Genomic DNA, 16,638 nt, shown 5'->3' on the forward strand with positions numbered 1-16,638 from the left:
GGGGGGGCTCCCAGCTGCCCCTCCAGCCCTCCCGTGGGTGCCGCTCCTCTGGCCCCGAGCAGAGGTGTTAGGACGGGGCTCCTCTCCACGTGTGACCTGGGTATTTGGGGATTTTCACCACGATCCTCCCGGAGCCACGCTGACTGCAGGCGTGAACAGAAGAGCCTCGTCCGCCGCAGAAAGTCCCCGGAGCACCCGGGGCCACTCACACGACACAGGCGTAGCGGTCCTCCCTGGCGGCGATGTGCAGGGGCGAGTCTCCATGGACGTTCACGGCGTGGAGGTCGCACCTGGCGGCCAGCAGGATCTCAGCGATGTCCACACAGCCAGAGAAGGCCGCCCAGTGCAGGCAGATGTTCTCTTCCTGCACGGAAGACACGAGCGCGTGAGGCCGAGCGGGCGGCGCGGCCCGCCCGACAGAGGCTTCCTTTCCGTTCTGTCTTGTTTCCGTCATAAAAGTACATTATCACAGCACAGAATACGTTAAAAATAGCAGAAAACCTCAACCTCAATTAGACCACCCTAAACACGACACGTTAAGTAATGTAACATCTAGGAATAGGTTACTTTTTAAATTCTATTGACTTTGGAACACAGTTATGATTGCAGGATAGAGTGATACTTGTACAAGATTTGAAACAGAGCCTCGGGAGCCGTCGGCCTTGCAGGCCACGCAGCAGCGCCTGCGGGCCTGTCGCCGGGCTCTTTGAGGGGGTGGGGGGGAGTAAAAAAAAAGATTTGAAAAAGACAAATTTGATTAATTAAAAATTTTATTTCATGAAAAACTAAAAACTTTAAATGATGCAAAGAAAAATTCGAAAAACATTTGTGCCATATGTAAAATATATGATTTACCAGGTATAGATTATATACGTGATAACAAAACTTTCACATTAAGTTTATTAGAAGACTACAATTTTTCTTCTTAGTAAGACTACAATTTTGAACAAATAAATGTGGAAAGAGAAGGAAAATAAAAAGCAACTTACATAAGATAACAGTGAAGAATAACCCTAAAAACAAGAAAATGTCTAAACGAGAACCACCATACATTCGACCTGCCACACTGGGGACACAGCGCGAGGAGAGCCACGCCTGCCCACGCAGCCGGCTGGACAGCCCAGGAGCCCGGCCGCCCAAGGAGCAGCACCCAACCCCCCCCACCCCCGCTCCCTTGCTCACCAGCCCCCCGCCTCCCTTCCTCCCTCAGGGACGTAACCAGTGACGCTGTAGCAGTTCTCTTTCTCTGAGTTAGCCTCAGAGATGGGGCCGCTGCTGCCTGTTCTTTCTGCTCTGCGGGCAGGGCGTGTGCTTGGCTCACAGAGCCGATCCCTCGGGAAACACCGGGACCAAAGCGCAGCCTGGGCCCCGGGGCGCCGCCCACACCACCAAGGGGCGCAGCACGTCCGGGCGACCGGGAGGCTGGGGCACCCCCTGCACTGCCCAGCGCCCCATCCCAACACCCGCGTACATCCCACGCCTCCAGCGCAACCAACTTCAGGAAAGACAGAAGCGAAGCAGGAGCTAAGCGGTCTGTGTCTGTCACCCTCGACATCATCGGTCTGTTTCCAACAGAGAAAAATAAGGGCTGGCCCTGCCGTCAGCCCCAGGGTGTCCTGAAAAGCCGGGGCCTGTCTGGCCTCCCCTCCTGGGCATTACTCTCAGAAGCTCTCCACCCTCTGGCTTCCACCTTCTGCACATCTGCAAGCTCCTAGGTGAAACTGCAGTCTCCTGAGGGGCCTCTTTTCTCTTTCCTTCATCAGAACGATTTGTGACTTTATCACCAGAATTAGGTTCTGAGAACTTCCCAGGCCCCTAAGCCCTCCTGCCGGGGGGGACTGTGCCGTCTCCCAGCCTCTCTGAGGTCCACCAGCTACGTTACGACAGGCCTACACGTCTGATGGGGCTTCCAGCAAAGACGGGGCAAGAGGGACCACACTGGGTTTACCTGCCTCCACACCTGAAAGAACCAGAGTAAGACAGAACAGTCAAAATGTGTGCAATAACAGTTTTCAAGAACTGGACACCAGGCAGTGAAAGGCTGCCCCCCTGAGAGGAGCAAAAGGGGGCCTGTGGCCACCTGCTCACTGTTCCTCTCGGGCTCCAGGCCAGGGCAGCTAGGGCTGCAGAGCAGGCTGTGGGGCTGGGAAAGAGGCCTCTGGAGGGCTGTACGTTCCAAACCTGGACCTCCAGGAGGACACACCCCTGAGGCCAGGTGTAGAGGGCTCAGCACTGGCCCCACACAGGAGGGATGAGCAGCCTTGGGCCGAGACCTGCTCAGACCACCTAACAAACCTAGAAAGTGAAACCCAAAATGACCAGACCATTTCTAGGTCACTTTGCTGCATCCAGAGTAAGGCTCACGACAGTTCCAGGAACACAGAAATTCCCAGCAAGGTAAATTCGCAACGTCTCGTGTCCAGCGCAAGGTTACCAGGAGTGCAAAGACGCAGGAAACGTGACCCACAATGAGGAGCAAAACCAACGAATCAAACCCAGAAGTGACACAGACCCAGCAAACGAGGGCATCAAAGCAGCTGGAATAACTGTGTGTTCAGGAGAGACACATTTCAGAAAATACCAAGAAGACCCAAGCAGAATGTTCAGAACTGAAAGCCATGACAACTGACGTGAAAGCACGCTGGATGGAATTATCAGCATAACAGACACTGTGGAGGAAAAGGCTAGTGAACACAGAGCAATAAAACCAGCTGAGCAGAAATCCAGAGCGTAAAAATCATTTCAGAAAATGAAAAGAGCTTCAGTGAGCCGTGGAACAACTTCAAGCCCCCTGGCACACGTGGACCTGGGGCCTTGAGAAGTGGGGTGGGGGCAGAAGCTACACTGGAAAAAATGACTAGGAAATTTCCAGCTTGATAAAACCCCACACCCACAGACCCAAGGGGCTCCACGAAGCCTAAGCGCACATGTGCACACACATAGCACCAGCCAGCTCATAATCAAACTGCTGAACTCCAGCAATAGAGAGACAATCTTAAAAGCACCTGAAAGAAAAAAGACGTGGTACATACAGAGAAATGAAGACAAGGATGCCACCAAGACTTTCTCACTAGAAATGCATCGAGTGAGAACTCAGGAAAGCAGAATGTTTCAGGTTTGAAATTAAAAACTGTCATGCTACAATTCCATATCCAGCAAAATACCTTTCAAAAGTGAAGGAAAAGGGCTTCCTTGGTGGCGCAGTGGTTGGGAATCCACCCCCCAGTGCAGGGGACACGGGTTCAAGCCCTGGTCCAGGAAGATCCCACACGCCGTGGAGCAACTAAGCCCACGAGCCACAGCTACTGAAGCCAATGCGCCTAGAGCCTGTGCTCCGCAACAAGAGAAGCACCATAATGAGAAGCCCGCGCACCACAACAAAGAGCAGCCCCCACTCTCCACAACTAGAGGAAGCCCGCGCGCAGCAACGAAGACCCAATGCAGCCAAAAATAAATAAATTTGAAAAAAAAAAAAAGTGAAGGAAAATAAGGACTTCGCAGGCATTAAAAAGCTGAAAGAATCCATCACAAGCTGCCCAGCACAGCAGGAAATGCTAACGGACATGAGACGCACAGAAGCAAACAACAGTGGATGGACGGACCTGAGGAAGAGGTGACCACGGGAGCTGACACGCCAGGATTATTACAGCCTTTCCCAAAGGTCACCGTTGTTTAAACAAACAACACTGTACTGTGGTGTTTATTTAGTAAAATGCACGAGAGGCACAGCATAAAGCTGGGGAGGGAGAAATGGAAGCTAATACTGGAAGGTTCTCCTTACAGGTCCTGAAGCTGCATTCAACAAGAGAGCACGACCCCAGCACTAAGACAGACCCCAGGTCAAGGCCCAGAGGACTGAGTCCGGCCACAGGGCAAAGCCAATCTAGGGAGAAAGGCTGCTTTCTAAACACACTGCTGGAGCAGCTAGAGGTCCACACACCAGAAGAAAGAGCCTGATCCCTACCTCACACCATGTATGGACATTAACACCTAAACCTAAGGAACTGCGATCGAAAACACAGAGAGGCTCTAGGGTCATGGGTTTGGCAGTGAATTCACATGATTCATACAAAAAATAACTGATAAATTGGACTTCACCAAAATTAGAAACATGAGGTCCTCCAAAGACAATGGTTAGGATTTATGAAACACATTATCTGGCAAAGGACTTGTATCCAGAATACACAAAAACTCTCCAAACTAGAGAATAAGAAAATAAACAATCCAGTAAAAAAATGAGCAAAAGACCTGAACAGATCCTTCACCAAAGAAGATAAAGACCGACTACATTAAGTGCTGGAGAGACCGTAAAGGAACCAGACCCTCCTACCCTGGAAACGGCTGCACCCACAGGAGTGGCAGCACCTGAGCAGGAAGGTCACAGCCCCACCAGGGAGCCCGGCCATGATCCACAGGCGCAGGACAAGCAAGCGGACGGCCTCTCGCAGCAACAGAAAGGGAGGGGGGCCCACGCTCGGATGGGACTATGAGAAGCGAGGCCGCGACAGGAAGCAGGCGGGCTGGTCACGTCTGGTTAAGAAGGACTGGTTAGGAGGCACAGGAGGAAACCGACGGGTAAGTGACATCCACTGTCCCGGTTGTGTGATGGTGGCTGGGGTTAGAATTTATCTAATTGTACACTTTAAATAGCACAGTCTGCCAGTCACACTTCAATGAAGCTATTGAAATAAAACAATGACGTTTCATCATATAAATAACAAACACACGACTCAATCCGTTCTTCCAATCCCTCAGAACAACCAGAGCCTACACTGCTGGATGCTGCGAGGCTGTGCGCTGCCCATGTGCCCAGACGGTCCAGTCCCGCCCAAGCACCCAGGGCCGAGGCTGCTCCAAACCACGACCCCATCCCTCGAGGAACAAGGCAGAGCGTGACTGCCGTGTGCTGTAGCTTCCCCGGACCTTGTCGCCTCCCTCCACGCCACCCTCATCTGAAGCCCCCAGGTTTTCCCGGCCCTCGGCTGCTCTCATGTCCCAGGGCCCAGCTGTGGGGTTGGCAAAGGTGTCCCCGACCAGCTGTGCCCGGCCCTCGGCTGCTCTCATGTCCCAGGGCCCAGCTGTGGGGTTGGCAAAGGCGTCCCCGACCAGCTGTGCCCGGCCCTCGGCTGCTCTCATGTCCCAGGGCCCAGCTGTGGGGTTGGCAAAGACGCCCCCGACCAGCTGTGCCCGGCCCTCGGCTGGGAGCTGCTGCTCCTGTTTCCTGGGTGTGGGAGGGTCCTCACGCGGAGCAGCAGGAGGACCGACCAGCCACTGCTCCCATCCTTTCTTCAAACAGTCCACTAAGGGCTCCGAACTGAGGGGTGGGCATGCCTTCCTGCCTTATTCCAGTATCAGCTTAATGAGCGTGTGGCTAGACTTCTTACTTATGGCTTGGGTAACGCTGTAAAGGTGGACGCAGCTCCACAGGCCACACCTTGTCTGTGTCCCAGGAGCCCTGTCCCTCCGCCTGGGAAGCAGCACCGGGGCTTGTGCCAGAGCAGTGCCCCAACTCTGCCAGCCCTACACCGCACCAGTTCTGTGGGTTCCTAAAGCCCGCCCGAGAAATTCCCCTTTGAGTTCATCAGATGCGCCTGGTGCTGCCTGTGACCAAACAGCCCCACTGATACACAGCAGAGGGCTGTACCCAGAGGGACTGGCGAGTCCCCCGACATTGGCCCCGGTGTGGGGTGGGCCCTGGGGCCTCGGACGTCACCACAGACATGGGAGTCAGTGTCTCTGAAGACCTCTAAAAATGCAGCTCTGCCCTAGGGGCAGGTCTCAGGGACCTGTGCCCCTCGGTTCACATCCAGCAGCTGGCTGACACACACAGTAACCACTGGAAACCGCACTGGGTCAACACATGGCTGGCGACTCAATGGGAAGAGGTCAGAGCCACAGGCAGGTGCTAAGACACTGCCACCCAACACACCCGTCCCCAGTCCTCCAGGGTCCGCCTCCCCGGGGGGAGACTCACGTTGTCCCGGATGTTGATGTCAGACCCCTTGGACAGCAGCAGTTTCACAAGGTCCACGTGCTTATACTCAGTGGCCCAAATCATGGGCGTCCAGCCGCCATCATCCTAATTTCAAAAGAAAGAAACAAACATCCATCACAGCTCCTAGAGACACAAGACGTGAGGCACCTCATCACTCGGGACCTGCAAGGAGGCCCCAGGGGGCAGGAGCCAGCCTGAGTCCCCATTTTGTTGGAGGAAACTGAGGCTCAGAGCGCTGCCTGGGGATCTCAGCGAGCAGGCAGAGCCCACCGGGCAACTCGACACACCTGTGCGCACGTGACAGAGTCACCTAAGAAAAAGGCCTGAAGGGCACGGAGCAGACCCAGCTGCAGAGTCCATGCCCGGCTGGTGGGAAGCACTGACCGGGACGCACCTGCCCACCCTTCTGGTCCCAGGACAGACTCCACGCACGAAGCAGGAGCAACAGCCGAGAACTACAGACAGACAGACGGATGGACATCACGCCCAGAGATGAATGGAGGCAATGAAAAGTCCCAGCCCCTTCTTTAAGGGCCGGAGCAGAAGCTCACTGGGGCTGAACCCCCTGCAGACTGGACCATGGCTGTGATGAGCTGGCTGTGTGCCGCTCTACCCCGGAGGCGACTCTTAGGAAACGAGTATTACGGTGCCAGTTCCTACTCTGCAAACACTCTAGCACAACATTCTCCACTTTCCAGTCGCCACATTTTCCTGGTGGATGCACACGGCCTCCATGACTAAAGCGAGATGGTCCCTGCAGGCCTACCATGGGCACTGGGGATACGGCAGGGGCAACACAGCCCAGCCTAGGGGGAGAAACTCACAAAACCCGACTGAGTGGGAGATAAAAAACCAAAACAGGGGAAGGGGGCCCGTGGACCCCACTAGAACAGAGGTTGGAGAAACCACACTGCAGGGGGCTGCATTTCTGGTCTGTCTGGGAGGGTCTCACAGTCAGGGTGGTGGGCACGTGAGCTGGGTTAGCGGCAATGGCTGGGCCAGAAGATGGCGGGGGGGCCCTGTGATGGGAGATGGTCATCCCAGAGCTACAAGTCATGGGCGGACGGGGTCCTGGGGAGCGGAAGGGAGTCTCGGAGGACAGGAGGGGCCCCTGGTGAGTTAGAAGGCCCCACCCTCATTGGCTCTCCCCAGCCACTCACTGGCTCAGCAGACACGCACAGGACCTGCTCTGTAACCAGGCACTGCAAGTCACACAAACACCGCGCCGGGGTCCTGACAGCAGGTGGACAAGCAAACACAGAGGGAAGGAGGTGGAATGTCCAACAGTGGCCAGTGCTGGGAGGAACGACGAGCTGCCTCGGGGGTGGCACGGCACACAGGAGGCCAGAGACCCTGCTCAAGTAGCAGCATCTGAACACAGGCCACAAGGAGACCAGGGCAGCCCAGGCGGACACCTCAGGACAAGCCTGCAGCTGGGCAGCGGCACAGAGCTTGGTGAGCGGCCAGTCGGTGGGCCAGGAGGGAGGTGGACAGGGGCGGAGGATGAGGCCGGGCCTTCCAGGACCTGGCAGGGGTGGGGGGTGGGGTGCCTCGGAGGGTGGAAGGGGCCAGGATCACCACGAAGGAGGACCACGCCTCTGGCCAGCCCGTCAGGTGCCGTCACGAGTGGAGGAGGTGGTTTACCTGACAGTTGACGTCCATCTGCCCATTGGACAGCAGGTACTGAACCACATCATAGTGGCCTTTCTTGGCAGCCAAGTGCAAACAGGTGGAGCCCTCTGCGTCCTGCAACACAAATGCATTTAGGTCCCGAGAAATCACAGCGTGATGGGGGCAAGCTCGCCGTGCAGCCTGACACTCGTCACAGCGGCTGACCACCTCCAGGTTGCGTCCGCTGGCCGCCGGGCACACCTCCTAGATGGCTTTTAGCTCCATCTTCTCAAGGACACTAAGGGTGCCACGTTAACTGAACCATCTCAACAAAAAGTCTCCTTCCTGATCGCCAGTCTGAATGCAACGGCTATTATGCTGACACCGCTCTTGATACTTCTGCTACATGTGTATGTATCCACAAATGACAGTTTTATGTTTTTAAACTGTCTATAAATAACATATCATATACCTGTCTGCAATTCATATTTAGCTCAACATCATGGTTTGGAGATTTCAGTTTGTAGAGGACACACAGCACTAGTTCACTTATGTCAACTGATGTAAAACTAGCCCAGTTTGTGCATTTGGTTGAGGAAGACTCGTTTTTCACCAATATTCACCAAACATTGCACTACATTTCCCGGATTCCTCGTGCAAGAGTTGCCCACAGGGTCCCCCAATACCGAGACCCTCCCCCAACAATGACACACGTGTGCGGCTCCCCCAGGTGGGCTCAGCTGTGGGCTTCACGGGATTCTACGGCCAGGGAATGGGGTGTCTCAGGGGCTTGAAAGGCAGGCGCCTTCCCGGCATATCCCGGTCACACATCTCCTCTCCAGGGAACTGCCTGGTCACCTTCCTCACCCATTGCTTCAGGTTACTTTCTTTCATCTGCAGGAGGCCCTGATGCCCTCTGGCTGCAAAACCCTCTCCCGGTTGTAGCTGCCCTTCATGTACCTTGTGACATCTTTTGTTGATCAAAAATTCTGAATTCTAATGCATTTGACTTTATCAATCATTTTTGTACTTCTGTCTTGTTGAAGAAATCTTTCCCGACGCTGGAATCACAAAGCTAATCTTGCCTCTTAACCTCCAAAAGTTCTGTAATTTTGCCTTTTGTGTTTGATTCTTCTGTTTGCCACGTGCCTGACGTGTGCCCTGACCCTGCTCACTCAAGCCTGGTCCGAGTGTTAGCGTGTTCTCCAGGGAAGCAGAGCTGGTTCTCGCCTGCTCACTGGCTCAGACAAACGTCTGCCCTTGTCTGGAGGGCTTCGTCCTCTGACACTGGATGTAATTACGACATGGTTTTCGGGTTAGATGACCACCTTCCTATTTGTCCTACCTGTTTCTATTCCTCCTTTCCTGCTTTTTAGTTACACAAGTATTTTTTAACATTCCGTTTTACTTCTACTAGCTTTTTAAAAAGGTTTCCTGAAAGCTATACTTCTTTGAAATTATTACCTTAATGTTCTGTAGGGATCACAACCTTCAACTTTCCCATCCACTTATGTCAGTACTTATTCCCTCCCAGGAAAGAACTAAAACCCGAGGACCCTGCTCACATCCACCACTGGCTACCCCTGTGCTCCTGCTGTCCTGTCTTACTTCCAAGTTTGTGTAAACTCCATCTTACAATATTCTTCTTGCTTTAAGCAGCCTTTTGTCTTTTAAGAAACTTAAAGAAAACAAGTATTTACCATTTCTAGTATTTTCATTCCCCAAGAATGGGATTTTCCTCCCACAAGCTTTAGGTAAACCCGCTGGTAAGTCCTATCAGCTTTTGTGTACCTGAAAATGTTTTATTTCACAAGTGCTTTCTGAAGGATGCTCTTACTGGCTGTAGCATTCTGGGCTGACAATTTTTTTGAGTTTTTTTTCTTCCCTTTTAGCACAATAAGAGTACCACTCCATTGTCTCCTGGCCTCCGTCGTTTCAAATGCAAAGTTGGCAATTTTTCGTAATGTTCGCTTACACGTATTCCTTTTTTTTTCTGGGGCTGTATTAAGGTTTTCAACAGTTTAGCGTGATGTATTTAGGTGTGGCAGCCTTAGTATTTATCCAGCTTGGGGTTTGCTGAGTTTCTTGAATCTGTAGGTTATTTTTCACCAAATTTGGGAAATTTATGACCATGTTTCCTTCAATAAATTTTTTTCCACTGGGTTTTCTCTCCTTTCTGGGACTCCAATTACACATCAGACAGCTCAGTGTCGTCCCACAGTCTGCTTTTCACACAGAGCGGCTTCTCTGATGGTCTTGGGCTTCAAGGACCCTTTCTCCTACAGCACCCAGAGCGCTGCTAACAAGCTCATCGGTGAACTGTCTACTCCAGACCTCCTCCAATCACTTGTCCTGCAGGCTCCAGCTGCTTCTGTAAAGCCCTGAACACTGACCTCTTGCCTCTTCAGCGGTGCTTTGCTTGGGCGCTGGCTCCTGTGACGAGGCTGGGAAATCGTCCCCTGGCCGAGAACTGGGCAGAACTCACCCACCCATCCTAACGGAGAGGATTAATAACAGTTATCTATAGATAGTCATAGAAAAACTAAAGGTTTCCAGATCTCAAAAACCACCAAAAGCAAAGGACTAAATACCAGCTTGAAAAAATATTCACAACAAATGTAAATAACTATATACAAAAAAAGTTCACTTTGAGAGAAGCAAATTAAAATAGTAAAAAAAAAAATAATCATTTTTGCATATCAAATTGTTAATTTTTTTTTAACTGTAATGATCCGCACTTGTAAGAGTACAGGAAAATGAGTGCTCAGACACTCCCGGATGCAATTCAGAGAGAGGGATCAAAAGCCTTAGAAATGACTATATATTTTAATCTAGCAATTCCACACACACACCCAGATATCTGCCTTAAAGAAATCAAACGTGCAAAGATTTAGCTATGAAATGTCTGTTGAAGCATTCTGTACAATAAAAACTGAAAATAACACAAATATTAAACAATCAGCAAATCTAAAGAAATGACACAAATTGTATCATGAAATACAATACAGCCAACTTGAAATAATGTTATAGAATATTTAATGACATAAAAAAACGAGTGAGAAGTTAATTTGATGGGAACAAGGAGTTGATAAATTAGTATGAATAGACGATCATTTTTTTGTTGGAAAAAATGTGTATTAATTTGAAGGGCTGTAGGATTTAGCATTTTTATTGTTATTGCGTGTGTGTGTATATGACATAAAACTTGCCCTTTTAACCATTTTAGAGTGATGCAGTGGCAACATGAATTACTTTCACAGAGCTGTACCATCACCACACTCTACTCTCAAAGCCTGTCCATCAGCCCAGGCAGAAGCCCGGTCACCACTCAGCAACAGTATCCCCCACCCCCCACCCCGGGTAACCTCCAATCTACTTTCAGTCTCTAAATCTGCCTGTCCCAGGTTCCGCACATAAGTGGAATCATAAAATATTCGTCCTTCTGTGTCTGGCTTCTTTCACTCAGCGTAACGTTCTCAAATTCACCCGTGTTGCAGCCTTTGTCAGAATTTCCTTCCTTTTTGAAGTAAGGCTGAATAGCACTCCATCGTATGGATGGACCACATCTGGTTTACCCATCGCCCGTCAATGGACACTGGGCTGCTTCCACCTTTTAGTAGCTGTAAACAATGCTGTGAACAAGGTGTGTACATACCTGTCCGTGTCCTTGCTTCCTGTTTCTTTGGGTACATACCCTGGATTGGAATTGCTGGATCATATAGTAATTCTATGTTTAACTGTTTGAGGAGCCACCAAACTGCTTTCCACAGTTAACTGCATCATGTTACATTTCCACCAGCAATATATGAGAATTCCAATTTCTCCACATCTTTGCTAGCACTTATTTTCTGATTTTTAGATAATAGTTGTCCTAAGGGTCTCACCATGGTTTTGACTGCATTTCCCTAATGATTAATGATGCTGAACATCTTTTCACGTGCTAACTGGCCATTCAAATATCTTCTCTGGAGAAATGTCTACTCACACTCTGCCCATTTTTGAGCTGGGCTGGAGTCTGTTATTGAGTGGTAGGACTTGTCAGTATATTCTGGATAGTAAAGCCCTATCAGATACAGAATTTATGAGTATCTTCCCCTTCTGTGGGTTGCCTCTTCACTGTCTTGAATAGTATCCTTTGATGGACAAAAGTTTATAAATTTTGATGAAGTTTAAGTTACCTAGTTTTTCCTTTTATTGTCTGTGCTTTTGGTGTCATACCCAAGAAATCATTGCCAAATCCAATGTCATACAGATTTTCCTGTTTTCTTCCAAGAGTTTTACGATTTTAGCTCTAAGTTTAGGTCTTTGATCCCCTTTGAGATAATTTCTGAATACACTGTAACCTCATCCTTCTGCATGTGGAAGTCCAGTTTTCCCAGCACTTGTGAAAAGACGCCCTCTCCTGCCATTGGATGCTCTGGGCCCCCTTATCAGTAATCACTTGATCGTAACTGCGAGGGTTTACTTCTGGGCACTCTACTTACTGTTCTATACATCTGTCTCTAGGCCGGTACCCCATGGTTTTGATTACTGTAGCTCTGTCCTAAGTTTTTTTTGTTTTTGTTTTTTTTGTGGTACGAGGGCTTCTCACTGTTGTGGCCTCTCCCGTTGTGGAACACAGGCTCCGGACACGCAGGCTCGGCGGCCATGGCTCACGGGCCCAGCCGCTCCGCGGCACGTGGGATCTTCCCGGACCGGGGCACGAACCCGTGTCCCCTGCATCGGCAGGCGGACTCTCAACCACTGCGCCACCAGGGAAGCCCCTGTCATAAGTTTTGAAGTCAGGAAGTGTGAGGCCTCCAGCTTTGTTCTTTTGCAAGATTGTTGTTCAGGGTCCCTTAAGGTTCCCTATGAATTTTAGGATGGGTTTTTCTATAAGCTGTAAAAAAAGGCATTGGGATTCTGAGAGGGATTGCACTGAATCTGTAGATCATTCTCAGTAGCAATGGCATTTTAACAATACACTCGGCACTCAGTATCCACGGATGCAGAACCCATGGATATGGAGGGCTGACTGTACTATTAAGGGACTCGAGCATTGGCGGGTTGTTACCTGCAGGGGTCCTGGAATCAATCCCCCACAGATACTGAGGGATGAATGTACTGTCTTCTTCCAATCCATGAACACCAGGTATTTCCATTTATCTGTGTCTTCTTTCATTTCTTTCAGCATTTTTTAGTGTACAAATCTTTCACTTCCTTGGTTAAGTTTATTCCTAAGTACTGTATTCTTCTCAGTGCTATTGTAAATGGAACTGTTTTCTTATTTCCTTTTCAGATAGTTCATCACAAGTGTACAGAAATACAACTGACATTTCTGTACTGATTTGGTATCTTACAACTTTCCTGAATGTATTTATTAGTACTAACAATTTTTTGTGTGGATTCTTTATGATTTTTTACATATAAGATCATGTCATCTGTGAACAGAGATCATTTTTCTTCCCGCTTTCCAATTTGGATGCCTTCTATTTCTCTTTCTTGCCTAACTGCTCCAAACTGAAGACAGAAGAGAGAAGGTGTGCATATCCAAAGAAGGAAGCTGAACACCTCTGCACACAAACTCCTTATCAGATGCTTGACTACCGTCAGGCATAGTGGATCCAGCGCTCACCAGTATTTTCCACAAATAAACCGGTCACCAAGTAAGGTGAACTACCTACTTCCAGACAGCGCGGTGGATGCCTGGTGGCTACCAATCTCTGAAGACGTTCCAGCAAAGAACCGGCCCTGCTCCTCTTCACGAGGAGCTTCTACATGAAACGGGGGTGCCTCTGAGCAGTGGGTACCTTCGGATCCACGAGGGCCCCGGCCTTGATGAGGTACTGCACCGCGTCTAAGTGGTTGTTTTCTGCCGCCTCCATCAGCGGGGTCCTCTGGTCCTCTGAGCAGGTGTCGATGTTGGCGCCCGCCTGGTGAAAAGAGGGACAGCTCAGGTGTGAGAGCTGCCACCGCAGCCACCCCAGTGAGGAAACGTTTCCCAGGCTCAGCACTTGGGAACAGAGGGGTCTCAGGGGCTACATTAAGTCTTTCTATCGACTAAGCCTGAATCTTCCAAAGCAGAATTCAGAGACATGATTATTCTGTAACTATCAAAACTTTAGTTCAAGAAGAGCATTTCATTTCTAAGCTAATTGGGTAAAAATGCTTACAGTAACGTTAGTGACAGCTCTTTTAGAAATAAGAAAGAAGGTGAGACCCCAGAGCAGGCAAAGAAGGGGAGCTGAGGGGGGCTCAGCAAGGCAGGCCCAGGAGGCAGGCGGTGGCCCAGCCTGCAGTGACTGTGGGGCCCTAGCTCAGGGGCCTCAGAGACCTCTGTCTCCGGCTGTTCTAAACACTTGCCAAAATAAACTGAACAAAAACTCATTCCCAGGATGTATTTTCCAATGGAGTATGTACTTGAAAACCAATGAGCCAGGAGGTATACTTGGGTAAATCGTCTGTGTGAAACTGAAACACCCAACCTTAAAGTGGGTTTTCCACTAACAGCAAAGCAAGTGTTTGGCAGCTGAACATTTTAAAAGAGCTAATACTTATAAGGCTGAAAATAGTATTGTTTTTACTACTAGCAATTAAAAAACAAAAGTAACCCAGTTTAGTAAGAAATTTAAAAATAGACCTAGAATGGTACACATGGAAAGCCAGGGGAACTGAGGTGGTCAGGGATGGTGAAGGAGACTCAGCTGTTCCCACGGAGCAGAGCTAACGTCAGAGAGCAGGGGCATCCAGGTAGGAGACGAGTGGGGGACACAGGTCAGATGGCCCAACCTGAGGGCGAGGTAGAGCCAGGGTTCCACAGCAGCTATAACTTTAACAACGCAACTTGGAAAACCATACAAGATAAAGGTGCGGGGTGGGGGTCTGCGTAGAGCTAACGAGGCCAGTGTGGGGTCGGCCACGCTCTGCCAGGCTGCACAGGCCAGGATGTGCCCTCTGCCGGTGAAAGGCCAGGCGCCGCCTGTAACCGGGTGCACACACTTGTCAAGACCCCCCCACCCCCAAACCACCCTGAACACCCAGGGGTGCGAGAGCCCGGGCCGCAAGCCTGTCCGGGGGACGGACCGGAAGGGAGGGGCCCACAGGCCAGGCAGCCCCCGACAGGGCCCACATCTGAGAGGCCCAGACGGGCAGATGACCAAGAGCAGAGCCATGGGCCGCACGGTGCAGAGGGTCGGGGTCAGAGGGCCAGGCCACCCGACCCAACACCCAGGTAGAGTGTGAGGATGGCTGCTCGGTGTGCTTGTCTGAAACCTGCGCTGGCCAGTGACGGCCCCACCCACCAGCACGGAGGCCCCAGACAGGGACATGTGGGCAACCCAGGACCACACCTGGGAAGTCAGCCCAAAGGCTAGTGATCGTCACCAGGAAGAGACAGGGGTGGCCAGGAGACAACGCGGAGAGATTTGAGACACAGAGGGAGGCAGAAGGAGGGCCTCCACCTAGAGGAAACAGAGGGTCCGGGAGGTGCGGGGCGAGCACAGCCCACGGCACATCCTGGGCTCCCAGGGGGCAGGGCAGCGGTTGTCGCTCTGTCCCTCCCCTCTGGGCCCATGACTGCTAGAAAATGCACCTTTTCCTATTAGTAGATGCCTCCTGGGCTCACGGCCTGCAGAGCAGGCAAAAGCAAAGCAGGCGAGATGGACCCCAGATGCAAGCAAACACTAACACAGAGGGACAGGATGGCGACAGAGCCGGGGAGCAGATGGAGGCCCAGGTAGGAGAAGTCAAAGCAGTGACCACAAGTGGGGACACACCCAGGCCCGGGCCCGGAGAGCCGCACGGCAGGTCACTCTGACCACGGGCGTGCCCAGTGCCGGCCAAAGGTTGGGGCTGGCCAAGGGTACCGAAGGGTGTCAGTGGCGGCGACCAGCACAGCTGCCCCTGACCTCGTGCCCCCGCACACCGGACGTGCACCCGAGCGCCCCAGAATGCGTCCTGCTGGGGTTTCTTTTAATGTTGTTATTTAAATTAAGTGTCCACCTGTGGCAGGGCCACTGTGCCACAGTTGCCTGGATGGAGCTGTTTCCAGCGAGACCTCGGCATGAAAATTAAACAGGCCGGGAAATACCCAAACCGCTCCTCACAGGTGCTCCTCCACTGACCCCAAGCATGAGCGAGGGTGCCTGCTGCCTGGGGCCAGGGCCAGAGCCCCTCCGGGGGCACGTGAGGTGGGCACCCACCAAAGCTGCGCCTCCAAGAAACAATACCCTCGGATTCGGGGCAAAGCAGAGGAAACCCGTCCCACGTCGGATGGGTTCTAGGGGAGAAAAGGACACAAGAGCACAGTCCCCAAGTCGGGGAGTCTGCAGCCTGGGTCACCAAATTAACCACCAGGCTGACAATCTAATCTGAAGTGGTGTCAGATGGTCAGGCCTCCAGGCTCCGGGCAGACAGTACAGAGTCATAAAGATTGCTAATGTATAAAGCGTTGGTTTTTTCCAAAATACATAATGTTTTTTTCTTCAATAGCTTACAACTCACAAGAAGCTGCAAAACAGAACACAGAGCTCCTGTGTTCTTTGCCCCGGACAGTGATGGACAGTCTTCCACTATCACGGCCAGTGGGGAGAAGCAGGAAATGGGGCATCGGATCAGTGAATGACTCTTAGGCTTTTGCTCTTTGAATGAAAGAGGCAGACAAAGAATTCACACTGTGTGAGGTTTAGAAGTGGACAGAGCTGAGTCATGGGGTTGAGGATCTCTGTGGGGCTGTGAGCGCACAGAAACACACACACCTGATCGTCACAACACAGGCTAGGAGAGCTGCCACAGGGGAGGGACACATGGTGCTTCTGGGGGGCAAGCAGATCAGGCCGGGTCCCTTTAGAACCATTCATTAACCAAGACGTTTACGTTTCAATGATTTTTCTGTATGTATCTCACACACGTTTTTATGTTAAAAAAAAAAAGTTGGGGTGTGGGGGGAATAGATTCTTTCAAAGGAGTGTGAAACTACCTTTTCCAAAAGAAGAATCAAGTCAGAAGACCATCAATTGTTCCCCCTCCCCCTCTGCCCCTCCCCCTCCCCCTCT

General features: G+C 51.2%; 1 protein-coding gene across 1 annotated transcript in view; it reads right to left on the reverse strand.

Moving 5' to 3' along the window:
* EHMT1 (euchromatic histone lysine methyltransferase 1) overlaps nucleotides 1-16,638 on the reverse strand; it is a 76,671-nt gene that overhangs the window by 15,794 nt on the left and 44,239 nt on the right. The window contains exons 15-18 of the mRNA XM_007458921.1: nucleotides 13,396-13,518; nucleotides 7,640-7,741; nucleotides 5,975-6,079; nucleotides 210-364 (exon numbers count right to left, since the gene is read on the reverse strand). Of these exons, the coding sequence (XP_007458983.1) occupies nucleotides 210-364; nucleotides 5,975-6,079; nucleotides 7,640-7,741; nucleotides 13,396-13,518 (485 nt within the window). The remainder of the gene's footprint in view (nucleotides 1-209; nucleotides 365-5,974; nucleotides 6,080-7,639; nucleotides 7,742-13,395; nucleotides 13,519-16,638) is intronic.

This window comes from Lipotes vexillifer, unplaced genomic scaffold (genome assembly GCF_000442215.2).
Source record: "Lipotes vexillifer unplaced genomic scaffold, Lipotes_vexillifer_v1.1 scaffold636, whole genome shotgun sequence".
In the NCBI taxonomy this organism is placed as follows: domain Eukaryota; kingdom Metazoa; phylum Chordata; class Mammalia; order Artiodactyla; family Lipotidae; genus Lipotes; species Lipotes vexillifer.